The 27,587-nt window shown below is 40.1% G+C and overlaps 2 protein-coding genes across 4 annotated transcripts in view; one reads left to right on the top strand and one right to left on the bottom strand.

Annotated features, from left to right (window-relative positions):
• Positions 1-12,133: 12,133 nt before the first annotated feature.
• Positions 12,134-27,587, top strand: part of eno4 (enolase 4) — a 189,187-nt gene continuing 173,733 nt past the window's right edge. The window contains exons 1-2 of the mRNA XM_062058919.1: positions 12,134-12,509; positions 12,894-13,112. The gene's annotated coding sequence lies outside the window, so the exon portion shown is untranslated. The remainder of the gene's footprint in view (positions 12,510-12,893; positions 13,113-27,587) is intronic.
• On the bottom strand, positions 13,378-19,323 carry LOC133657502 (uncharacterized). Of its 3 annotated transcripts, none has more exons than XM_062058925.1 (11): positions 18,588-19,323; positions 17,421-17,531; positions 17,186-17,300; positions 16,881-17,009; positions 16,153-16,792; positions 15,798-15,984; positions 15,434-15,682; positions 15,144-15,268; positions 14,729-14,775; positions 14,496-14,644; positions 13,378-14,368 (listed from the first exon to the last, which is right to left on the bottom strand). In XM_062058925.1, exons 5-11 carry the CDS (start codon positions 16,546-16,548, stop codon positions 14,181-14,183), a joined length of 1,341 nt encoding a protein of 446 aa, XP_061914909.1. In that variant the 5' UTR covers positions 16,549-16,792; positions 16,881-17,009; positions 17,186-17,300; positions 17,421-17,531; positions 18,588-19,323; the 3' UTR covers positions 13,378-14,180. The 3 variants fall into 3 exon arrangements, with proteins under 3 accessions (XP_061914909.1, XP_061914908.1, XP_061914910.1); XM_062058924.1 differs by having other exon boundaries at positions 16,153-17,009; positions 18,588-18,742; positions 18,811-18,899; XM_062058926.1 differs by lacking the exons at positions 17,186-17,300; positions 17,421-17,531; positions 18,588-19,323 and adding an exon at positions 17,096-17,113 and having other exon boundaries at positions 16,153-17,009.

Here is a 27,587-nt window from a genome sequence, read left to right as displayed (position 1 = left end):
AAGCGCTTTGAGTCACTAGCGAAAAGCACTATATAAATATAATTACCTACACTTCACTTCACAGGGTCATGAAGCAGCTGCCAGGCCGGCCGGGTTCGATCCCTGACCAGTGCCAGACAATATTGTTGTAATTTTGCTAAAAAAATATTGTTTTGTGATGCAAGACATCCGCAGAGTTTTTAAATTAGTCCCACCTTCCCTTTATTTCGAAAATCCTAGAAAAATTGTTGCACAGCAGCTAAATTAACACATAGCATCTAACAATCTCTGTGAACCCTTTCAGTCCAGTTTCAGTGCGAATCACTCTACGGAGACAGCCCTCGCAAAAATGACTAATGATCTATTGTTAACTATGGATGCTGATGCGTCATCCGTGTTGCGCTGCTTTTGATCATAACATTTTATTACAACGTATCAAAACACATATTTTCTTGGTTTGACTCCTATCTTACTGACAGGATGCAGTGTGTTTCCCATAACAATGTGACCTCAGAGTATGTTAAGGTAATGTGCAGAGTTCCACAGAGTTCGGTTCTTGGCCCTGCACTCTTCAGCATCTATCCATCCATCCATCCATTTTCTACCGCTTATTCCCTTCGGGGTCGCGGGGGGCGCTGGAGCCTATCTCAGCTACAATCGGGCGGAAGGCGGGGTACACCCTGGACAAGTCGCCACCTCATCGCAGGGCCAACACAGATAGACGGACAACATTCACACTCACATTCACACACTAGGGCCAATTTAGTGTTGCCAATCAACCTATCCCCATGTGCATGTCTTTGGAGGTGGGAGGAAGCCGGAGTACCCGGAGGGAACCCACGCAGTCACAGGGAGAACATGCAAACTCCACACAGAAAGATCCCGAGGCCGGGATTGAACTCACGACTACTCAGGACCTTTGTATTGTGAGGCAGACGCACTAACCCCTCTGCCACCGTGCTGCTCTCTTCAGCATCTACATCATACGCAAATACGGTCTTAGCATTCACTGTTATGCCGATGACTACCAACTCTACATGCCCCTAAAGCTGACCAACACGCCAGATTGTATTCAACCGGAGGCGTGTCTAAATGAAATTAAACAATGGATGTCCACTAACTTTTTGCAAATCAACGCAAAGGAAACGGAAATGCTCATTATCGGTCCTGCTTGACATCGGCACATATTTAATAAAACCACCTTAACATTTGACAACCAATTACACAAAGTGACTCGGTAAAGAATATCTACCATAACATATTGCATAAGCACATTCCTGTAGCTTCACTGAAATAGGTCAATAGAGGAAAAACATTATAAAGAGGTAGAAAGGCGCCCATTCAGGCCAAAGCTGACGCCTACTAACCTCAGACACCCTCCATGAACCTTTGCTGGATCAGATCCAATGTCCCACAACTTGTTGCGATATGAAAGACCTCGTCTGGACAAGGGCTTTTGTGTACTAAGCAATTATGGCCAATTTGAATATCTCCTAATAAGACCTATTGAATTGTACTGTAGATACTCAATAAAAAACATACACAGGGTGTGGCTAAAACATATAGAATACAATAATCAGTCTATGTGTGTGTGCCAGTTTTTCTCTGCCTGGTAGACCTGAGTCAGTGTATGTATTCATTGTCCAGGGTCAGATGTCAACAGTGTGAGCCAGCATTTGTAAATTACAGTGGAAACATTGTCAGTGCACAGGGCAGAGTATATACTGTGTTAAGACAAAACTAAAACCATTGTGTTGGGATTTTCTTTCTGCTTTTTGACTGCTGAGGACAGTTAAAGTTGATTATTCTATGTTGCGAGTGTGTCATGTAGTGTTGGTATGTTTGGCAGTTAGAGAGATTTGTGTAACTTTCTGAAGTTAAAGTTAAAGTCCCAACGATAGTCGCACACACACTAGGTGTGGTGAAATTATCCTCTGCATTTGACCCATCCCCATGTTCACCCCCTGGGAGGTGAGAGAAGCAGTGAGCAGCAGCAGTGGCCGCGCTCGGGAATCATTTTGGTGATTTAACCCCCAATTCCATAGTTAGCAATAATTGGCACTCAGCAAGCAGGGAGCCAATGGGTCCCATTTTTATAGTCTTTGGTATGACTCGGCCGGGGTTGTGTTGTGTATGGATATTAAGTATAAATAAGAATATTATTGCTGCTGGCAACAACATTGAGAGCTGTATTCCACTCTTAAAATCTTGACAATCTTGCCAGATATCTGTCTCTTTCAAAGGCATTCGTATATAAAACCTTCACCTCTAGATCACATAAGACAAGTTCGGGGGCATGTACAGATGTGTCAATTAGGGCGGGGTGATTACATGATCGTGATCATTGATCGCGATTAATTTGAGTTCGATCAGGGTGATCAGCTGATAGCATATTTCCTCGATCAAACACGGCGGATATGTTGTTAGAAGTTCGGAAAACAGTAGGGAAGCAACGATGCTTGGTATAATCCTGCACGGAGCAATCCACCTTTATTGACCTTGATCCTGTGTGTGTCTGTGAATGTGTGTGTTTGTGTGAAAGTGTTTGTGTCCGTGTATGTGCGCGACCTCCCATCCCACGCGCGAAAGTCAGGCTCCTAACAACGTAATTAATGTTCAATCAGCGTTGTTAGCCCAGAAAAACAAAATAAATAATAATGTCTAACACTAGCATAGTTGTTGAAACACAACCTTTAAAATGAGCAGACACTTTACTTTCACTATCTGCTGAAGTGCCCCCGTAATCCTGCCCTAAATGCGGACTTGCAGGCACTCAAAATGTTTATGTGACTTTATTGGTCCCAACTGGCAGAATCAACACACCCACAGACCCCAGTAATCCTGCCCTAAATGCAGACTTGCAGGCACTCAAAATGTCTATGTGACTTTATTGGTCCCCACTGGCAGAATCAACACACCCACAGAACCGGACTCAAGCTTGTCTCTTTCACAATGCACAGAAGAGCCTCGATCAGTCATCGGTGTTATCTTCAACCTCACGGGTTCTGTGTTGGCGTTATTTTTTTCACAAACATCTTTATCGATAAATGTGTTACTACTCTGTGTGTCCAGTAGTGCATACACCAAGGTTTCTGGACTATTTTATGTTGCACAAGAGAGCCATACAGGAACTACCATAAACGTGCACTCACAGTTGCCTACTGCCTGAGACAGTGGCAGTACCCTTTTTTTTTCCAATGGTGTGTCAGTCTTTTCACTTTCAGGACAATCTTCATGAAGAGAAGTGAAGTGAAGTGAAGTGAATTATATTTATATAGCGCTTTTTCTCAAGTGACTCAAAGCGCTTTACATAAAGCGCTTTGAGTCATAAAGTGTCCATAAAGTGTCTTGCCCAAGGACACAACGGCAGTGACTAGGATGGCGGGAGCGGGGATCGAACCTGCAACCCTCAAGTTGCTGGCACGGCCGCTCTACCAACCGAGCTATACCGCCCATATGGCTTCTCCTGCTAATATTGCAAAGGACCTTGTGTCTAAATTTTTTGGAGATGTGACCTACTCTGAGGCAATTGAAACATATTTTGTCCATGAAAATATTTTTCTACTCTTCAAGAGGTATCACTGCAAATTTTATAATAATGATGTTGCCGACAGTAGATGCACTCAATCTGCTTTTTACTTTGAAGTGTTCATCTTGTGACGTGACTGTGGCCTTTGAAGTGTCCCATGACCTTTTGTAAATTTTGTTTAACGCCGCCGGGACACTGGCTTTGTGATATTTTTGTTGTCTTTCAGATTTTGCACATGCTGTCTGCAAATCTTGGAAACCTGGATATGCCTTCCCTTTATCCAGTGCTTTAGTGGCATATCTGTTCCAGCATGCTGTTGCCTAATGTAGGAGTTTCAGTAATCATTTTTGATTTTCCTTACAAACATCCAATACTCAGAGACCGACCACAAGTGGCATACCATTTTTACAGAAAATGACATCTCTTAATTTAACAGATTGTTTTGTTTTGGTCTAATCTTTGGCCAACTATACAGTTTTCCTCTGAAAGCCCTTTGAATGACAAAGAGGTGGCCGTGGCGTTTGTTTAAAGATTCCCAAGCTTCTGCAATACAATGTCCCATCTAACATACAGAGTGCCTCACCACCAATGTATGTCTTCAAATAGAACAGTTTATAGGCTGGGTCTGTACAGCTTGTCTCGATCAGAGCTTTGAAGCAGGTTCTCCACTCTTTAAGTGGGTCTCCTGTAAATTTAAATGGCTGCAGGGCTGGAAGTCTCGTCATTTAATACTTTGGCTAGTGTGACATAATTTCTCTTTGGCTCTGGCTTCCGGTCTGAAGTATTTTAAGGAAACTGGCTGATGTTAAGTTTAGAAGGAGGAGCTGGAGTAGGAGGAGGTAATGCTGCAATAGAAGCTGACTTGGAGGCAAAGTTCCTTTTACTTCAACATCTCCTTCTTCAGCATTTAAATTTTATAACTCTTCAGCATACACAGTATATTCAGCCTGTATCGCTTCAAGATCCCTTTGATTTTCCAGCCATTTTAATTTATCTTGGTGAGCTACAATCTCCTGCTGCAAATACATTTCTATCTCCTTGTTTATATCAGCCTGTTTTGATGCCAAGCGTGCAGCTGCTTCTGCACTCCTTGCACATTCATAACTTCTTTGCTGACTGTGACTTTGCAGACTATTTCGTCCTGCTCTGCTAACTATTGATCCATAAATTGACCTTGCATCCTCTCTTTGGAGAAGTTCAAGGAGTGAGTCTTTTAGTCGCAGCATCAAACTCCTTGGTATTGTTGTATATTTGATGGTCGTGTGATGAGTGACCAGCCAAGGAGACGCCAACGAGGAATCGTCGAACAAAAAGCTTTATTTGCTTCAGCGAGCCTCCGACTGGAGCTGCAGCTCCAGGAGAAAGAGTGGGCCGATCTCTTCTGATGTCCTCTCGGATAACTGTCCTTAAATACCTTCTACCCAAAAACTCCCACTCTACGTAACTCTGGAGCGGACTCGTCTGGACAAAAGCCCAGCTTGTTGTTTGGCCAGTTAACCTATTTTCTGTGATTGGTTTGAGTCAGACGACCTCCGACTCTATCTTCTACCCCTATCTGTGGGGGCTTCCTACCAGATGTTGCTAATGTCTTTACTCTTCCTCCTAAACTCCAAATCTACATTCCTGTAGGATCCCGATTTCCTTTTGACCTTAGTAGAATAATCCTCTAAAAGATTCTGTGACCAAATACAAACACATGCTAGCTCCCCAATTATATAAGAAAATTGTATACGGTATAATTCACCTCAGTATCAACAACTGTATCTTTTTAGGACTATCATCATTTCACTGGTGACTAAATTGACTTCCTTCTTATGTCCTGAGATGGCATGATTTGTGCACGTAAGCCCTCGTACTCTTGTTTAAGTTCTGACTCACAAATTTCATGGATCTGATCATTTCACCTAGCTCCATTTTAGAGGGTTCTTCTTTACGTGTAGACCTTGTCAGTTGGATCTTTACTTTAAAGGTTATATATGTTGACATAAACCTCCACTCCCTTTTTGTTATTTTGTTTGCTTTGAACTCATGCATTTCTGGAGTTAAGTATCGTGCCCTTTCTGATCGTCTAAGCCCTGATTCTTCTTGGGATTGTGGCATTGGCAACCCTATTTTGTGTATTTCAAAATCAGCATACATTTCAATCTCTTGTCTTTTTGAGTCGTCAAGTTATGTTTCTAATCTCACTTGCAACTGGGCTTTCTCCTCTTCTAGAGCTACAATCACTTGCTCTAAAGTACAACCTGTTCCATTTCAAAACACCTCAAATAAATATTGCACAGTAAAAATGCAACTTATAAAACTGCTTATGCTACAATAGCAATGTCAAACACCTTACAAACTTATATTTACATAGCAATATATACTGTAAATACATATATATATATATATATATATATATATATCTATAGATTTTTTCCAGTAGATGTTTGAAGGATATGATCTGACCTGATACTCCAAATACTTATCTGAAAACGTTACCGTTCATTAATGATGTTTTCGAGCTGAGTGAGGCAGATGTACGTCAGTTAAAGCAGGAATATGGCAGGTCTGCTCCGTCAGCCGTCATTGATATCCTTGCAGGTTTACTGTGCTTTTGGATGGTCACGTTTTTCACTATAACTGCTCCCAAGCTGTCCTTATGGTAAGACAGACCACGCTCCAACTGATGTTTCACCGGAGTTTATTAACACCATCTTTGTTTTTTTTTCCAGCAAGCACCGTAAAAAACTGTAATGAGGCAATTTTGAAACAAATATAAGTATTTCACTGCATTTATACAAACATACAAATAAAACCTGACATCTTAACACAAAGAAAAAAAATAAAAATTTCTGACCACAAACTTTGGAAACACAGTTAGTAGTCTTTTAGTATTTCCTTTTGTTCTTCTCCATGACATACAACATCCAACCTTAGCACATAGTGAATTTCACATTAAGTTTTCTGTCTCAGTTACATTAAAAAATAGTTAAAGGCCTACTGAAATTATTTTTTTTAAATTTAAACGGGTATAGCAGATCCATTTTATGTGTCATACTTGATCATTTCGCCATATTGCCATATTTTTGCTGAAAGGATTTAGTAGAGAACATCGACGATAAAGTTCGCAACTTTTGGTCGCTGATAAAAAAAGCCTTGCCTGTACCGGAAGTAGCGTGACATCACAGGTTGAAAGGCTCTTCACATTTCTCCATTGTTTACACCAGCAGCGAGAGCGATTCGGACCAAGAAAGCGACGATTACCCCATTAATTTGAGCCAGGATGAAAGATTCGTGGATGAGGTACGTGAGAGTGAAGGACTGGAGTGCAGTGCAGGACGCATCTTTTTTCGCTCTGACCGTAACTTAGGTACAAGCTGGCTCATTGGATTCCACACTCTCTTCTTTTTCTACTGTGGATCAAGGATTTGTATTTTAAACCACCTCGGATACTATATCCTCTTGAAAATGAGAGTCGAGAACGCGAAATGGACATTCACAGTGACTTTTATCTCCAAGACAATACATCGGCGAAGCACTTTAGCTACGGAGCTAACGTGATAGCACCGGGCTAACTGCAGATAGAAACAAAAGAAATAAACCCCTGACTGGAAGGATAGACAGAAAATCAACAATACTATTAAACCATGGACCTGTAACTACACGGTTAATGCTTTCCAGCCTGGCGAGGCTTAACAATGCTGTTGCTAACGACGCCATTGAAGCTAACTTAGCAACGGGACCACACAGAGCTATGCTAAAAACATTAGCTATCCCCCTACGCCAGCCAGCCCTCATCTGCTCATCAACACCCGTGCTCACCTGCGTTCCAGCGATCGACGGAGCGACGAAGGACTTCACCCGATCATCAATGCGGTCGGCGGCTAGCGTCGGATAGCGCGTCTGCTATCCAAATCAAAGTCCTCCTGGTTGTGTTGCTGCAGCCAGCCGCTAATACACAGATCCAACCTACAGCTTTGTTCTTTGCAGTCTTCATTGTTCATTAAACAAATTGCAAAAGATTCACCAACACAGATGTCCAGAATACTGTGGAATTTTGCGATGAAAACCGAGCTTTTTGTATTGGAAACAATGTGTCCGAATACTTCCGTTTCAACGATTGACGTCACACGCATACGTCATCATACATAGACGTTTTCAACCGGAAGTTTAGCGGGAAATTTAAAACTGCACTTTATAAGTTAACCTGGCCTTATTGGCATGTGTTGCAATGCTAAGATTTCATCATTGATATATAAACTATCAGACTGCGTGGTCGGTAGTAGTGGGTTTTAGTAGGCCTTTAAGACAATGCTGCTGATTCTACAACCAGCTTACATTTATTTTATTTTATTTTATTTGTTTTTGTTACAAAATACTAGTCAGTGTTTTTACTCTTCTCATAACTACCGCTGGAACTTTTCAGTGGCTCCCTGTACTTTCGAATGGACTCTGATATTCATAAACAGACGTGAATATAAACTTTGATCTCAGGACAAGACGGTCCAGAGTGTGAGCACATGGCTGGAGATGGACGAACAACAATCTACTACCTTTCCGCTATCGAGGGAGGACAGAACCTCTGACAGCAAACAATTTATACCTTTTGATATTTTTCTATTTTCATGTTCTTCTATGCATGTACTGTATATTCCTATATTCTCTTGTATTCTCACTTGTATACATTTGGTCTTAAATTTGGATGTTGTATTACTGTGTGTTGTAAGAATTTGATTTGCTTGTGGATGAAGGACCACCGAATTTGTTAAGAAATGACTCTCACTCTTTTGACAATATTATATTATGGGTTTTTTTTGACTGGGAGATCATAGCTGACCTGTCGATCCCCCGAAGTTTACATCCAAAATCTTGGGGAATAACAGGGGTATTGCGCCTAAGGACAGAGATACATTTGCTTTAGGTTTGCCAAATTATAATTTAAGACTAATAGTATGCTCCAGGATCTAAACTGGGCATTAGACAAATAGCAAATTTCAAATTGTAGACCAAAAATAAATTGGGTTTAGGATTGGACAAAGGCAAATGTTGTGACAGCGAGCCAGGACATTTACATCTCTGTGCAGAAAAGATAATTGGGTCAGTCGTTTTATTGAGATGTCTCGAAGGGAGAAAATATGACGTGTCTGTAAATTGTAGCATTTACATTTTTATTTTAAGATCATAATCTAGCAAGCATTTAAAGTTAGGTCACATAATCTGTTAGGGGATTATTCTGTTAAGGAAGACACTCTTAGATAGCTTCAGGTCCAGATGTAAATCACAGCTCATCCAGGGACTGGTAGTCTTTCCCCCATGGCATTATGGATTTTATAGGAATACAGGTTTTGGATTTTGGAAAGAAGTATTAGCGAGACCTGGTACGAGCCCCCACCAGTAGCAGTAGAGATCGGGGGTTAGAGGTCACTAGACTCAAGGGAGCAAAGTGACCACGCACAGATGGTTTACAAACTGGGCTTTGTCCAGACTGGCCGGTCCCAAGGCTAGAACAACAAAGAGTAAGTGTCTTCATGTAAAGGTGAGAGTTCCCCTAACAGAGGGAGGTTTTTTTCTTCCGCTAACATCTCCTCCAGGTTTTCTGCAGCACCTGTAATGTGAGGCTTTTGCTTGATCAAATAAGATCTTTTGTTCAACGATTCCTCGCTCTAGAATGGCGGAAGGTGGATACAAACCAGAAACTCACAAGTTTGGGACATCCACTCTACCATCTGTGCCACTCTGCCCCAAATGGAAAAAGAGTTGTTGGGAAATTCTCAGTTTAATACTTCTAGAAGGTTTTAAATGTTTGTTGTTTTTTTATTGAAGTTTATAGCATTGCATCAGACTCAGTTAATATGTAAAATACAAGTAGTTACCCACTGTGTCGCCTTCTTCCCTACCGCAGAAGTGACAGAGGTTAGTCAAGTCACCTACAAATGCATGCAATAATAACAGTTTGTTTGAAATGACTGTCAAATATTGTTTATATAAAAATAGCAATTCAGTAAATATATGACTTATTCGGTGAGTTCTTAAACCATGTAGTGAAAAATGTATTCCTTGTCACTCAAAAATTATGGCTCATGTACAGTATGATATTAAGAACTGAAAGAGATACCTGTATTTTCTAAAAGACACACAGCAATTTGTTGTCGTACCCCCAATTCAGAACTATCGAATGTTATGGGCTCATCAACCAACATGCACTCAGCAAACTGTAAATAAAAAGTAAGGGAGCAAAAGTGTATTATGAAACAGTCATTTGCCTGTGTTGGGTTAGTTACTGAAAACCAGTAACTAGTTACAGTTACTAGTTAGTTTATTTCAAAAGTAACTCAGTTACTAACTCAGTTACTTATGTAGTGGATTGTCCGAAGCTTAAACAGGCAACAAAAGTAGTTTAGTACAACAAATTTATTTACCCATTATCAGAAGTGCAGGTTGAATTAAGTTAGCCGTGCAGACAGACCACATGTTACTCCGGAGTAAACAAGACACACACAAGCCAAAATCACTGTTGAGTTCCGGTCTTCTGCCATTTTTTATATGTCTCTTGTGCGTCATTGTTTGTTATCTAATGCGTCATGATTGTTTTGTTTTGGTTTTGTCTGTTCCAAAACAACCTTGTATCTCTTAGTCATATTTGGAAATTCTAAACATTCTGTAGACAGGTTGGCACAACTCCATATTCACCTTTGTCCCACTGGCACAGAATAGAAGAGAAATTAAATGAGCGTACATTCTTGATAGACATGCAATATAGGTCAAAGGTCAGAAATTCTACTACATACCCGCCTTCCAGGGTCTTAAGACCCTGGACCAAAACAATTTCTGATGTAGACCACTAAGTTAAATCTCTACCACAGATAGAGGCAAAAACCTCAATGTTTTTATACGAGGCATAAATTCCGTCTATGACCCTCCTTCAGAGTGATCGCTGTTACCAGCCTGCAGTAAAACCATCTCACAGAACACAATTAGTGGCCTACCCTTTGATTTAGTAAAGGAATAACAAATACTTTGATCATGAACATCATTGAACATAAATAGATGAATGTATATAGACTTATGACTGTAAGACATTTGCAAAAATATTTTTCCCGGCATTTGCAATGGATGTAGTTACCAATATTGTTAATTACCAATTAATTTTGAACACACAACTGAATTTCGTATGAGTCCATGTTCGATTAGTGCTCGTATAGATGGCTCGGTGGTGCCTCAGGCTGGTGGCCTGCCGACACCTCGTTGGGCTTTTGGCTGCCTTGGTGAAGAAAGAGATCCACTCAAACAGTCTGTCTCTGTCTCTTCTTGGGGTGTGGTTCAGTCCATTGGGCAGATTGTGCAATGGCATGTCCGTGCTGGCCGAAATTGGGGAAAAGCTGAGAAAAAGTTGGAGCTGTGGGGGCTTTGGGGAAGGTGGGGGCACTTCTTTCCACAGCTGCTGGAGTCCTGGTGGACACATTGGCTGGCAACCCTAGTTGTTCTCGTCATCGCTGGCAAGGTGTTGTCTCTCCTCTCGGTTCCTTCCAGTCAGGTATCGGGTGTTGGTCCTGGATTGGCTTTGACCGTGCCCCTCTTAGCGAGTGCAAGGGAATCTGGAGTGGCTGCTTTCATCCTTAAATCTGCACAGAGGAACTGGCACACAAATTCTACATTTTGCAAACTTACCATATTGGTCTCATGGTCTTTACACCTTCCTAGGAAGCTGCTGGTCCTGAGAAGTGCTGATCTTGTGACTGAAGAAGATTAACCTGTTTTCTTAAAATAGGTGCGTTGTTTGACCTAATCTTTTTGGGGAAACCATGTCGGGATATTAGATCATTCACAAAACATTTAATTACTGAATTGGCACCCTCCTTTGAGGTTGGGGTTGCTTTCGCCAACCACTGCAATTGTCAATCTAAATCATTACGTTCCTTTATCCTTGTACCGGATTGATCATATCGATTAAATAAAACCTCAACACGCTCAAACTTGACCCAATCCAAACTCACCTCCCCCCTCTGTCCCTCTTACAGGGACAGTGTTAGTCGTAGTAATAGTAATACCGTAGTAGTGGTAGTAGTAGTAGTTTCAGAAACATCCAAGAAAAATAAAAGGCAGCTGATAGTCAAGTGCAGCAAGAACAGAGGCGGAGGACAGGTCATATTTGAGGTCACTGTTCGCTTTTGCAATAGTACTTTGATATTTTACAACACCTAGTGAATTATTGTGGCCTCAATAATTCACTAAATAGTTGTATTTAGTTTAGTCTATCTATGATGGGACAATGCACAGAAACATTAAGTTCAGAAACAGATATGTTCTGTACCAGATTATATCTAAATAGCTACTTTCCATCTGTAGTCCCTGGCTACCTAAATTAAAGGGATCCAAAAATCAAGCAATAAAATTATGACACTAATTAATCATAATTTATATACATTCATAATAATCAATAATTAATCAAAAATAATCATACTGTAGCATGTAATCAATTTTAAGAAAAGTCACCAAATGCCCCTTCATGGACACATACTTAAAGGCCTACTGAAATGAATTGTTTTTATTTAAACGGGGATAGCAGATCTATTCTATGTGTCATACTTGATCATTTCGCGATATTGCCATATTTTTGTTGAAAGGATTTAGAATAGAAAAACGACGATAAAGATCGCAACTTTTGGTATCTGACAAAAAAAAAGCCTTGCCCCTACCGGAAGTAGCGTGACGTAGACAATTGAACATATCCGCAAAGCTCCCTATTGTTTGCAATGATGGCCGCCAGATCTGAGAGCGATTCTGACCGAGATAGCGACGATTTCTCCATTAATTTGAGCGAGGATGAAAGATTTGTGGATGAGGAAAGTGCAAGTGAAGGACTAGTGGGGAGTGGAAGCGATTCAGATAGGGAAGAAGCTGTGAGAGGGATAGAGCCATACCGCTTTGAACCCGACGCTGATGAAGACGGTCAGGAGGACGCTGCTGCTATTGATGCTGGAGGAGCACACGACATAGATCGCCTTGAGAATACAGAATGGTAATATGTTATTTATTTATAGACTAGTTTTAGTTTGTGGCCTAGTCTTGCACTGTTACTGTTAGTGTTACAACTTACACCCCAGGCCTATCTATACACTAAGTATCTATCATTGACACAATGTGTTACTGTTAGTGTTACAACTTACACCCCAGGCCTATCTATGCACTAAGTATCTATCATTGACACAATGTCAAACCTAATTAATTACCCATTATTTCTATGGGCCACAGCTCCATATACCGGCAATACTAAAAATATGCATGCAGATTAATAAGATCCACAACAAGACAATGATAATATTAATTATTCCACATGTTTGCAGATTGCAGGTGTCAATAATATGAATTGATTTACAAATATTATGAACATTTCTATTTCCAGGTGTACATGTCAAAACTGTGTGAACATGGAGACAGTGGCTGAGTGTGTCTGCTGTAGTGAAATAGAGGCAGTGACCAGAACGATGGAGGAGGAGGGGGTGAAGACGTGCATCATAGACCACCATGGCTTTCCATCTGTGTGTCTGGATGAATGGGTGCTGCAGACAGCGTATAACGCCTACAAACAGCAATATGGCGTGCTGCAGCAACAGCAAAATGAGTGAGGCACTAATAAGTTTAAATAATTCTTTATTCTATCAACCTTTGGAAGATAAGTCAGAATGAGCACTTTCTTATCTTATTCTTATTCTGTGAAATGTACTGTGCTACAATGCACATGACATTATATATCATAGAAGTATTACATAGATGGACCGTAGATGTCAACAATATTTACAATTTACTGCAACAGTAAATGACAAATGAATAGAATGCATGCCAATGTCTTTTGAATCTCAGAGAACAGTGAGTCACTGTGTATCCATGTCCGGATAATAACAGCTGCCATCATTTGCTACTTGCAGGCGGAGACGACACACAGCCTATCGACAGTTTGTCCGCTTCTGCTGGGGATATCTGGGAAAGGACATAAGAGTGGTACTACCAGCTTGTGTAGTACATAAGATTAGGACAACATTCCCATCGATGGACTACACGGGGTTCCAAGACGTGCAGTGACTGCAACAGAATCTACATGGCCACTGTACTTAATCAATAAAATCAATCAATCAATCAATCAGTCAATCATTCAATGTTTATTTATATAGCACTAAATCACAAATGTCTCAAAGGGCCGCACAAGCCACAACGACATCCTCGGTACAGAGCCCACACACGGGCAAGGAAAACTCACCCCAGTAGGACGTCGATGTGAATGACTATGAGAAACCTTGGAGAGGACCGCATATGTGGGTAACCCCCCCCCTCTAGGGGAGACCGAAAGCAATGGATGTCGAGTGGGTCTAACATATTAGTGAGGGTCCAGTCCATAGTGGGGCCAGCAGGAGGCCACCCCGAGCGGAGACGGGTCAGCAGCGCAGATGTCCCCAACCGATGCACAGGCGAGCGGTATACCCCGGGTCCCAACTCTGGACAGCCAGCACTTCATCCATGGTCACCGGAATAACCCCTCCACGTGGGGGGGGGGGGGGGGGGGGGGGGTAGAGGAGAAAAGAAAAGAAACGGCAGATCAACTGGTCTAAAAAGGGGGTCTATTTAAAGGCTAGAGTATACAAATGAGTTTTAAGATGGGACTTAAATGCTTCTACTGAGGTAGCATCTCTAACTGTTACCGGGAGGGCATTTCACACTTACCGAAGCGACTCCTGTGCTTGGCGATGGCTTCCTCCTTGTCTGGCTTCTCCAGTTCATCGCAGAGGAAGGGAGGCACATCCACAGTGACGCTGAGTGGTGTTCTCTCGTCAGGGGTCTGTCTGCAGCCAGCAACAACCTCCCTGATCAAGTCATCTACGTAGCCTGCAAAATACAATTGTACATGTTCCTGCTCACAACATAATATACTCATGGAGAGTGAAACTTGACAGTATTATTATCATGATACAAAGTGTCAAGTGTTTACATGTTTTGTGTCCTCTACACTTACGGTATGTTGGCTCTGTCGCGATTTTCTTGACCACATGGCCCCCTGCTTTATACTTCGGGTAGCGTACTGCATAGCGCTCAGCACCCGCTTGTGTAGTGGCTATAGGGCGGCTCGAATTTTCGTTCCAGTGCAGCCCAGCAAGCAGGTTCCTAGGTGTGGTAACAGAATAATGTAATAATTAGTACTAAAGTATGGCACACACTAGTGACACTTAGATTAGTGTGGAAACATACCTGCACAGCATTCCGATGTATGAGAAGACATACATTTTCGGTGCGAACTGTATAAGATAAAAGACACTTTATTCAGTCATGCGTCCATACAATGTGTGTGTAAATTTATAAATTGTTTGTAAATTTGAATACAAATGTTTGTGTATTAAACTGTTAATAGTCAGCTATTAAAGCTTGATCTCCTGCAGTAATGAAGCTGTTTTGTTTTCAATGTTAACACCACGCCAGAATTGTTTGCAATCTTTCTCACCAAGATGCCTAGCCACTATGTTGGACCTCCAACATTCTCTTGCTTACACTGACTGTATCAAGGCTTCATTTAGTATGCTCTAGTATTTTGCTCCCTGGCCACCAAAGTCCTAGTGGCAGGTGGTAACCACCGACACCACCTACAGGCGATCAGTCTAATTCTCACCTGTATGATAAGGCTATGGAACGCCTCCACCTTGGAAGTCTGGTGTTCACCCGACAGCATGGCGATATCTTTTAGCAGGGACTTGTTGTTGACCACCTCCTCCAGTTTCACTGCTGAGCGTGAACCTAAACATAAATTTAAAATAGAACAACGTTTCTACAAAAATGTTCCAGTCAACTTAAACTGGTTATTTACTTACAAGTTTATCTGAATTTTTTGACTTTCAAAAGATGTGCAGGAAAATACTGCTAGTCCCTCACTGCTTTCGGGCAACTTATTTGCCTACTCACTTTGTTTGAGCCATTTCTTTTGCTGTTGCAGTTGTCCATGAGTACAAATTGGGAAGAGGTCGCCATGGTCCTTGTGGATGTTCTGAATGTGTCGCTCCACAGACTTCCACTTGGCAACCAGAAGTTCCCCCTCTCCAGGCGGTGTAGACACTGCTGCCCAGTAGAGGTGGTTGATTATACTTTGCACCCAGGGCTTCAGGTCTTCACAGTCCTTATGCTTGACGATGGCCTTCAGTTTCTTTCCGATGGCTACAAACAGAAAAAAACAGAAATTTGTGGATTAAATACAATATCGCATTCATCTGATCACTAATATGTACACACTACTTCACAACTTGTCATGCATACAAATAATCCAACTAACATTTTGCAACATGCCAGATGTCATAGCAGTGCCGTGTATTGGGCATGTTTTCACAAATCCATTTAGCGATCTGTCTGTGTCGGTCTGTCACCAGCACCCCGACATCCAGGTCCCAGCTGATCAGCAGTTCCACCATCCTCTTCAGTCCTTCCATCTCCATATGGTAGCTGCCAAGACATTCGTTGCTCTGAAATATATATAACAGAAAAGGAATGAGCAAAGAAAAAAATGAAAAAGGGGCTTAGTATACATTGAAATGGTTAATGTTATTAGACAAATTTACTAGGATAATTCTGGAAAATCCCTTATCTGCTTATTGTGTTACTAGTGTTTTAGTGAGATTATATGGTCGTACCTGTACAACCTGAAGGTCGAGAACCACATTGGCCACAAGCTCCATTGTGGTGTAGGTACCGAACTTGGCGCTGTGTCCCGGACTGTCTGCTCGCCCATCACCACCAAGGACGAGGGGTTGGCCTTCCACCTGCAGCATGGTGAGGTGCGTCCGTTGCTGTTCCTCCCACACCTTTTTGATGGCTGGCTGCAGGATGAGCTCCTGGTGGTTGAAAAATGTCCTCTTCACATGCGTGACCACTCCGATGCTGTTCAGCACTTGCAACACCTTGCCAGAAGATGCCCCAGCGAAGAGGATGCCAGCAGACAGCAGGATGTTGCCCGCGGCATAAGGGCCAATGTTTGGCTGGCTGCTCCAACTACTCCTCTGGTCACATGATGCACATTGAAGAGTCATGGTCAGCTGTGTACCGTTCGAATCCCAAGAAGGGCTTATGTCCTGGCTGCCACAGACTGGACAGTGACACCACTTGACGAGACTCTGGAGGCACGACTCTGGAGGCACGACTCAAAGATGATGTACCTTGTGGCAGCCCTCTTCACGCATCTGGTGAGTACATGGGCGATCTGGCGACCCGTCAGATTGACACGGATCCGATGTCGTTGACTCACTCGGCACATAGCTGTCATCGGAAGAACCACTAACAAAAGGCGCAGTGGGACTTGATGCTGGTCCTTCATCAAACAATGCAGGAGGTGGTCGTAGCTTGGCTTGCATTCCAGACGCACCTGGAGCTGCTATGTTAGTCTGCATCTCGGGGCTGTCAGATGGAGCTGCTACACTTGACAATGGGACTTCACTAACCCTGGCCGGCCGAGCTCTAACCCTCTCGAGGATATCTGGGGTCACCTGGTGTCCTAGCAATAAAATCAAGCACAAGTTGTTTTATATAATCTGTTAAAATTAAACTAGAATCACATAATAATTATTGTCTTTGAATCACCTAATGTATCTGTCTACTCTACTCTGCACAGGCAGCGTGCCATGTGTACTGTGATGTGCAGAATCATGTTCGTCACCGAAATAGACATACCCTTTGATCTATGATGTATTTTCCCTGTTTGGGTGCTCTTGCTACTGGTCATTGCTGTTGGTGCTGTCCCAATCGGTACCCAGTCCGTCTGGCATCCTTGTTCTCTTGTATTTCCCTGGAAATGGAGAAACAGGTACATGTAATATGGATACCTCATTTACATTAATTATGAATACTTTTGGATTGGGCTTGAACTGTAATCCATTTGAACATTGATTAGGAAAACAAATCGAACCTGATCTTGATCGCCCTCCTCATCAGGCAAATCTAGTGCCATTGCCATTGGTTCATCCACCGCATCCGCCACTGATGCCGTAGTCGTACTGTCCATGATCTGATCTATTGTCTGTAAATGTACAAATGTACAATACTTTATATTATTGTCTATTGTAATCTATTGACAGTATTGACACTATTGACAGTAATGTCAGTAAATGTACGATACTTTATACTGCAGAAGAACTTGACTAGAACTTAAAGCAATAATTATATGTAGACTATTTTATTGTTAATTTATTTCATTGTTCATGGAGTAGTCCAGTGGTTCTCAAATGGGGGTACGCGTACCCTTGGGGATACTTGAAGGTATGCCAAGGGGTACGAGAGATTTTTTTTAAATATTATAAAAATAGCAACAATTCAAAAATCCTTTATAAATATATTTATTGAATAATACTTCAACAAAATAAATGTTTAGAATTAAGTTCATGAATCCAGATGGATCTCTATTACAATCCCCAAAGAGGGCACTTTAAGTTGATGATTACTTCTATGTGTAGAAAACTTTATTTATAATTGAATCACTTGTTTATTTTTCAACAAGTTTTTAGTTATTTTTATATCTTTTTTTCCAAATAGTTCAAGAAAGACCACTACAAATGAGCAATATCTTGCACTGTTATACAATTTAATAAATCAGAAACTGATGACATAGTGCTGTATTTTTTTTCTTTTTTTCAACCAAAAATGCTTTGCTCTGATTAGGGGGTACTTGAATTAAAAAAATGTTCACAGGGGAAAATCACTGAAAAAAGGTTGAGAACCACTGGAGTAGTCTATGACTGTGTGTGTTAGTTTTGGTTGATTGATTGAGACTTTTATTAGTAGGTTGCACAGTGAAGTACATATTCCGTACAATTGACCACTAAATGGTAACACCCCAATAAGTTTTTCAACTTGTTTAAGTCGGGGTCCACTTAAATTGATTCATGATACAGATATATACTATCATATATATACTATCATCATAATACAGTCATCACACAAGATAATCACATTGAATTATTTACATTATTTACAATCCGGGGTGTGGAGGTGGGGGGGGTTTCAACAATTGAGAACAAAGAAATGGATATTGGAACAGTGTAGTCTGACTATGAAAACTGGAAATCAAGATTCTTACCCTCTTCCTTTCCCTTTTGGCAAATGCAGACCTCATGTGCACAGTCTGTCCGCTTGTGGAGGGGGTCGGGTGCTCCGGACTTGTCCGTGGTCTATCGAAAATAGTTGGCTTCGCACCTTTCTTCAGCACGAGTCGACGAGTGCTGATTCCCATTTCTGCCATTCGCAAGGGACCCTCTTCGAAACATGATCTTTCGAAATGTTCGCTGCATAATACACTGTACTTTGTATGTGTCGTCCAATCCAACCGTGTTCGCTTGACTTCTTTGTTCCATAGTAAAGCTTGGCCGCCATCTTTTGGGAAAAGAAACAATGAAACACCGTTTGTGTTTTGGTTTGTGTTGCTACATCCAGCAGCAACACACCGCTTCCCTACAACTCTCTTTTTTGCAGTCTCCATTGTTAATTGAACAAATTTCCAAAAGATTCACCAACACAGATGTCCTGAATACTGTGGAAATTAGCGATTAAAACAGAGCTGTTTAAATTGGGAGGGACCTATTCCAAGATGACGCGTTCAACAGCCTTCGTCACGCGCATACGTCATCATACTGCGACGTTTCAGCCGGATATTTCCCGGGAAATTTTAAATGTCACTTTATAAGTTAACCCGGCCGTATTGGCATGTGTTGCAATGTTAAGATTTCATCATTGATATATAAACTATCAGACTGCGTGGTCGGTAGTAGTGGGTTTCAGTAGCCCTTTAACATACAATACAACCACACCTTATTTACATCATCACACAAAGACAATACCTGCTCTTGTTTACATCTGTCATCATTCGTAACAACAACCAATATTTTAACAGCCATACCTCAAAATTTACAACAAAAATGCTCTCATGGATAAATATAATACTCATTAAATTGATGTGTCAACATAATGCCCCTCTTAGTGACCGTGTGAGCAGCCTTGATTGCTCCAAAGCCACCTTTTAACTTCAAATTTTCTATTCCTTTTGTTATAACGTGGAGAAGGCTAATTGGTCTGTACATGTTCTGGTCTTCTTTATTTCCTGCTTTATGGATTTAATCATAGTAGCAGTTTCTCGACGTGGTAGGGAAAGTGTTTTCCGTTATTGATTTATTTATCAATCGTTGTTATAGGAGCAATAATACAATCCTTATATGTTTTTAGGAAGATAGTGTCCAACCCATATATATATCTCTAGATCGTGAGTCTGATAATGCAGTGAAGATTTTGTTTAACTTTGTTTCATTTGTTAATTCTAAAATTAGTCCATCCTGAATAAATGACAATTATTTGCACTGATTTTGAGGGACTTTTTATTCAGGGTTTGTACAGACTGGATGAAATGTTCATTAAAATTATTACTTATGTCCAGACTGTCTGCGATAGTAGCGCCATTGATATTTAATGTTATAGTGTTGTTTCTTGTTTGCTCTCTTTCCGTAAGTTTGTATCTGGTTTTCCATAACTTTCTAATGTTCCCTTTTGCAGCTTTGATTAATTCTAAGTGAAAGTCAGCCTTAGACTTCCGCATAAACATTGTAACTTTTGTTCCTCCAAACTTTTAAATCATACGATCTGTATTTAGACCTGTTATAATTGCTCTTATGAGAGCTGAGTCCTCATGTCTTTATTAGAATCCAATGGTATTTTTATTTTAGCACACTTCTTTCTGGTTTTGTATTTGTGTATTTACAGATGTTCTCTTTGATTTTTGTCATCCAATTGTTATTCTAGTAGGGCTGCATATCATTTGTATCATATAGAAGCCGTTTATAATATCCTTAAGTTTCTTTCTACGTGTTTTATTTAACCAGTCCAGATTAACGTCCCCCATGACGTTACTTCTTTCATACTATGCTGTTTGAGGATGTCTGAAAATGAATCAAGAAAAATGTCTTTAGCTGTGGTCGGTCGGTATACTACAATTACCTTGAAATACATTTCTGAGGAAAATGTAATTTTAATTTCAACATACTCAAATTGATCTACTTTTAATGTTTTCTCTTTCATAAATCATAATTCCTCCCCCCTTTGTCCCTCGATCTGTCTTTTCTGTAATCTTATCCCCCGGGACATTAATTAGAACGAAAGTTGTTGTGGGTTTTAACCATGTCTCTGATAGACAAGGTAATCCGGATTAGAGTCTGACAGTAACTGCTGTATTTGTTCAGTATGTTTCCTGTGGTAGAAAGTTTAATAATGCGGACACGTTTGTTACTGAATACTTTCTACAGACTTCTGTCTCTAAGCGACTTTGTGTATGTAATAAGCAACTACAATTTTTTTTTTTATGCTTAAATTTTATTTTAGCTCAGCTGTTGTGTAGCTGCTAGCTCCTTGTAGCCTACAGCAGGAGTGTCCAAATTGCAACCAATAGCTTTGTTTTTAACAGACAACCGAAATAATTGAAAATGTGGTATTTGCGTATCGGTCCAATCAGCGGCAGCTACGCCCTGTTTTATCATTTGACCTAAATTTTTGGTTTCGTAGGCAGGACAGAGAGCAAAGGCACAATGTGGGTCATTAGTTGTCCATCTTATACCATTCTAATTGTTGTAAGGATAGTTCACATGAGCGGCCATACCTTGAGTCCCACCATATATAAGAGTCAAAAGGCTCCTATTATGAGTCGTCTAATTGGTGATCATACACTTTGGCGGTTTGGGTGGCAGGGCACACGGACGCACCACAGTCAGCCAGTGCTAGGACAGTTGGAGCAGGCCCCGTCCTCCATTCCTTCCTGGGAGGCGTCCCCAGTAGTTGTCAGCTGATGTCGTGCTGTCAGGCAACATCAGGAAGTTCCTTCTGTGCGGTATTGAATTGTCAGGGCACAGTTCGTAAGCAGGTCATTACAAGGTGTGTGCAGGTTGACCTCAAAGGAATGCTTCAAAGATTGTGTTGAACATTGTCCGTTGACACTTATGTCCAGCAGGGGTCTGTTTGTATCCTGCTGTTCGTCCTGCTGTCACACCTGTATTTTTTGTGAGCATGTTCTGGCTACAACTTTGGAGCTTGTCTTGTTCAGATTGGCAGTCCCCCTGCTGCATATCCTTTCCACCCTCGCTTGACCTAGCACCACCGTGGCTACCACCCAAGTCCGTCTGTATGGTTTTACGTTTTGTTGAGGTTTTTTCCTCCAGAATTTGGAACTCAAAACATGCACACCCATCGTTTTCATATCCTCTCGGTTAGTTCAATTTTGCATATCACGTTTTAAAATTACAGTCTTAACTATCCCATTAATTGCTAATCAATAACCTTAATTCAAAGATTATACGTACTACTTCATGTGTATTTAAGTACCCTTTTAATTCACTTAAAGATTATCTATAAGTTAATTTAAACTATCATTTGTCTATCAGTAGCCGCGAGCAAGCTGTCATGCTTGCACTCTGACCTCCCGCTGTGTGTGATATTCTCCAAAACAAAAGAATGTTTTTATTCACGTTTCTCCTTATCTTTCAGCTAAATCTTTTAATCTTTTAACGTCCGCACTGTGTTTATTTTTATTGTCTGCATTTTAATTTTGCTTTTATTTTCTTTCATTTCACTTTGTTGCATGAAAAACGCCACACAAACAAAGCTGCCCCGCCTTGCCTTGCCTGTCTCCGACTGGTTATCCAACCTAGTCACAACAAACACACAAGGCCATGCTCTAAGCGCCAGGCCTAATCACACTTCTCCTCTTTTTAACACTTTACATATCGGCTCTTATTCTAATTATTAATGTAGGCTGTTATTTGTAATTATTATTCAACACTATTCACACCAAACAGTTGTAAAGTTATAGTTATTCGCATTATACTCTCAAAATCTGTAGCTAACTGAAAGCTGTTGAGATTTGGTTTGCCTCCTTCATCTCAGTGGCCTAGTGGTTAGAGTGTCCGCCCTGAGATCGGCAGGTCGCAAGTTCAAAACCCCGGCCGAGTCATACCAAAGACTATAAAACATTTTGGGAGCCAAATCACCAAAAATGATTCCCGGGCACGGCACCGCTGCTGCCCACCGCTCCCCCCACCTCCCAGGGGCGATCACGGGGATGGGCCAAATGCAGAGGACAAATTCCACCACACCCAGTGTGTGTGTGACAATCACTGGCACCCCAACTTTAATTCTAACTTTATTCTGTCATGCCATTATCCTCTTCTAGCTCAACATCCAGAAGTATGGTGTACTGCAATGTTTAAATAAAAATATAAATTACTCCAAACTAAAATGTTAGACTGCACTTTAAATTTACTTTTATTAAATTAATTTCCAAACTAACCACCACCACAGCAGACATCTTCCTCAATCCTATTCCAATACTCCCATAAATTAAAAGTGTTTCACAACAGTGGTTAAGTAGTTATTTCAAGTAATAGATCTCAATATGTAGAAATTAATAAGACTAAATTTGCCCTAGTGTGTGAATGTTGTCTGTCTATCTATCTGTGTTGGCCCTGTGATGAGGTGGCGACCTGTCCAGGGTGCAAAGTCAAATTGTGAAACAAAAATTAAAGTTGAATCAAGTGGAAATTGACAGAGTATATGAACTACATTCTTGAGAATAGTAATTGATCATTAATATGTTGGAAGCCGCATATTGAACATATTAAAGAAAAATATCCAAATCCATTGCTATTCGGTATAACGTTAAACACATGCTGAATAAGAAATGTCTGCACATGTTATATTATTCATTTATTTTTCCATATGTAATATTGTTTTGAAGTTTGGGGAAATGTTTATAGAAGAAATATAGACCCAATACTTAAAATTAAAAGGCTCATTTCAATAATACACAAAGCATTATTATTATGATCATATCAATCCATTTTTTATAAGTCATAATGTGTTAAATGTTCAGATAATTTAATTTTAAAACAATGGCAATTATGTTTCCAAGTAAAGAACAACAGCCTTCCAGTTTGTATTCTTAGCTTGTTTACATTATGAGGAGAAAATTATCATTTACGGGGGATATTGATTTTTGAAATAGGTCAAGTAAAATAAAATAAAAACACAAATATTTCAGTTTTAGGAGTTAAATGATGTACCATCCTCAGTGATGAGCTGAACACATGTAGTTTTTTGTTATGGTTTAAAAGACCCTTGAAAAGTAAAGTTTTCTCAACATTATAAAATATAGTAACAATTACTTTCATCTTTTAACATTGATGTTCCAGGTAATTTAATGTTCAGTAATTGTATATCATAGGCCAATATAAGCTTTGGCTTCCGCCTATTCTTTTTTCGGTCATTCTTTTTTTTCTTCTTTTCTGTGTGTAAATGTGTATGATTGTTAATATGTCTAATTTACTGTTAAACTGCTCACACAAATTGGTTGATGGTTGATTATATGACCAAAATAAACCTATTTCATTTATTCATTCATTATCTATCGCACTCATAGTTTTATTCCATTTTGCATGTAATTATTCCTATTGATTTCTTCCCATTTCACTCAAACAACTAAACAAACAAATAAACAAACTTGCAGCTAACCACAATCAACAGCATACCATTTACGAATACCTTCATTTGTCACTTTCTCATCTTTTCTTCACTTTCGTTTTCCTTTACAAACAACATCCTGTATCCATCTCTTCCTTACACTTCACACACTGTTTCTATTTTCTGTTCTCCTAGAAACCATTCACATAACGTAAGGTTATAAACATCCTTTTCCCATATTTTCTCAAACCATCCTCTTCACCCTCCTTCTGTTTTTTCACCTGCTCTCTCTTCCTCTCTCTCTCACTTTCTCTCCTTCTCTCACAATACAAACCCAATAATCCAAAATAATCAGTCTTATAAAATAATTTTAGCTTTAGATATGATTTAGGGCAGTGGTTTTCAACCTTTTTTTTCCCAGTAAAATAAAGAAATAAAATACAGCATAATGTCATTATTTTCTGATTTATTAAATTGTATAACAGTGCACCATTTGCTCATTTGTTGTGGTCTTACTTGACTTATTTGGACAAACAAATAAATAAGAATAACTAAAACGTTTTAAAAATTAAACAAGTGATTAAATTATAATAAAGATTTCTATACATATAATCAATCATCAACCTTCTTTGGATATTGTAATAGAGATCCATCTGGGCTCGTGAACTTAATTCTAAATATTTATTTTGTTGAAGAATTATTCTTCTATAATTATATTTATAAATGATTTTGAATTGTCGCTATTTTAAAATATTTAAAATCTCAGGTACCCCTTGGCATACCTTCAAGTACCCCCCTTTTTTGTCCGGGCGGAAACACCATATCCTCCTTTGAGAACTACTGGTTTAGCCTATAAAAAATCCTTTGTCTTGTAGTAGAATTTCTGACCTTTTGACCTATATTTCTTGTCTTTTAAGAATGTCCGCTCATTTTCAATACTCTTGTATTTTGTGCCATTGAATGGACCAGTTGTGGGACAAAAGTGAATATTAAGTCGTGCCAACCTGTCTACAGAATGTGTTGAGTGTCTAAAGGATTCGAGTTGTTATGGAACAGATAGGAAAAGCAAACAAGAAATTGACGCACTCGATAAGGAAGGATGACGCACAACAGACATATAAAAAATGGCAGAAGACCGGAACTCGGAAGTGATTTTGGCTTGTGTGTGTCTTGTTGACTCCGGAGTAACTTGTGGTTTGTCTGCACGGCCAACTCAATTCAACCTGCACTTCTGATAATGGGTAAATACATTTGTTGTACTAAACTACTTTTGTTGCCTGCTTAAGCTTCGGACAATCCACTACACAAATTGACGTCACGAACAGGATGTTTTAGAAGCTACAGGTCGACAGCCGCTCCGCTCTGTCTGTCAGACAGACAGTGTGCTGCACGCGCGCATAACAAGGTAAGCAGTTTGCTTTAAAGTGTAAACATTTTCTGCCTGGAGAGAGCCGGATCGATAAGACTAATTGCTGAATCTATTTTTGATAAAAGATAGGTTTAGTCAGGTTCTCCAAAAACAACCTGGAATGGGGTAAATTATGGTTGGATTGAGTTGTTTTGTATGTGATCATTTGTCTGTGTGTTTGTTGAAAACTTGTAATCTCTTGTTTTTAACAAATGGGGATTGTTGATAGAATTTTGGTGGTTTGGAGTGTAGAAGCATAGACGATGTGAGACGAAAAATTTCTTTTAACCTCTTCATCCTCTGTTGTTGTTGGCAGAGGATGCTTTTTTCTGCAAGTACATTAGGTTAGCCGGAGTTGGACACAGCGAAATTTAAGGCAAAGTTGGCTAACTGATGTGACATTTGACCCACACAAATTTATGACATCTATGAAGGTCCTACGTATCTGTCTATGTGGAAGCTGCAGCCGGGTAAAAAGCCTGATATAAGGTGATCGTTCAGTGACTCCGGTAAAGGAGATCAACTGAGCCAAGTTGTCACGAATTTGGAAATTTGCTGCAGTATAGATGGATAGAGTAAGGGCTCCGTATGGTAGAGCCTTGGTGAAACTATATGGACTGACCAGACACGATGTACTGTAGGATTGGGGGGTGATTCCTGGTGATTCTACAGCGCCTTAGGCTGTTATCTGTGTTGGTCAGGAAGGAAAAGCAGGGTATGCTCCGCTAAACGGGTTAATCGCCGTTATATGAGTAAGAATGACCTGCGTGTGTGTGTTATGAGACGGCCGATTCCACAAAAGCACGCGTGCATTAGTTGTTTATATTGGTCCGGACCAGGGGGGAGTGGTTTGTGGGATAAAAATGTGTGTTTTTTAAATGTATATATATATATATATATATATATATATATATATATATCTGCGTATTGTAATAACATTTGTGTAGCACCTGGTTTCTTATCTGGTTTAATTCCCCCCTTCCTTTCCCCCCCTCTCGCAACCTCCCTTCTCGCTTTTTCTCACAGCCCCGCTATCTGTAAAAGTCTGGAAATTGTCTAAAATGTGTGTGCGTGTGAGAAAGTAGACAAAGTTTATGTACAGAAAACATATGAGTAAATGATTTATCCATTTAATTATCTTATTCCGCTCTCGGAGGTTGGATCGCGGGGGCAGCAGCCTAAGCAGGGAAGTCCAGAATACCCTCCTTAAACTTGACTATTTGTCCATCTAAGAGTGAATGATAAATGTTGTTCTTATTATTAAGGTTCTGATATGATACAGCTGTGCTTCTGGATGAGAAAAATAGTTGTCTATTGCATTTACTTTTAACTGTGCTGGTAAATTCTCTGTGTGAGTGACTGTGTGACGCATATAAAGAAAAAAAAAAGAAAAAAAAGGGAGTCTAAGCTGGAAGACATTTTGAGATAAGAGTGTGTGCGTGTGGCGAGGCTGTGTGAGTGTCAGCTGTACGAGGCGTGGGCCGAAGAGGTGTGACAATGTTAGGATAGCATTGAGCTAGGATAGCATTGAGCTAGGTTAGCATTGTGTTAGCATAGCATTGAGCTAGGTTAGCATTGTGTTTAGCATAGCATTGGGCTAGGTTAGCAAAAGTTTGCTTACTGAGGCATAGTAAGGCTAAGTTAGCATCTAGCGTGGCATTACTAAGTGTGGTTGAACAGTTATTCTCGGTCTGTAGAGTGTGCTAGTAGTAGGTGCTTGCTAAGTCCAGTAAAATAATAGATATATGGAAAATTACACGTTTAAATATCAATAAATAAATACGGATTGTGGGACTTTGAAACATTGTTTAATTCATCATTCATTTATATGTCTAGTATATATTTTTTTGGTACAGCCTTGTTGCTTATCTGATCCATCCAGTTTCTGTGTGGAAGTTGAGACAAACACACACGCACGAACATCATAGATTAGGACACATTGTAACTTTGAATTAATAGTTATACAACAAATAAATGAATAATATAACATGTGCAGACATTGCTTAATCAGCATGTGTTTTACTTTATACCGAATAGCAATGGATTTGGATATTTTTCTTTAATATGTTTAATATGCGGCTTCCAACATATTAATGATCAATTACTATTCTCAAGAATGTAGTTCCTATACTCTGTCAATTTCCACTTGATTCAACTTTAATTTTTGTTTCACAATTTGAC

This window comes from Entelurus aequoreus, linkage group LG09 (assembly GCF_033978785.1).
Source record: "Entelurus aequoreus isolate RoL-2023_Sb linkage group LG09, RoL_Eaeq_v1.1, whole genome shotgun sequence".
Taxonomy (NCBI): domain Eukaryota; kingdom Metazoa; phylum Chordata; class Actinopteri; order Syngnathiformes; family Syngnathidae; genus Entelurus; species Entelurus aequoreus.
This window is presented reverse-complemented; position numbering and strand designations above follow the sequence as displayed.

Coding starts and splice junctions, on each gene's coding strand:
- LOC133657502 (XM_062058925.1), bottom strand. CDS start 16,548: ATGACTCTTCAATGTGCATCATGTGACCAGAGGAGTAGTTGGAGCAGC. Junction 14,776..15,143: donor TCCATAGCCTTATCATACAG/GTGAGAATTAGA, acceptor TATCTTATACAG/TTCGCACCGAAAATGTATGT. Junction 14,645..14,728: donor TACATCGGAATGCTGTGCAG/GTATGTTTCCAC, acceptor TACCACACCTAG/GAACCTGCTTGCTGGGCTGC.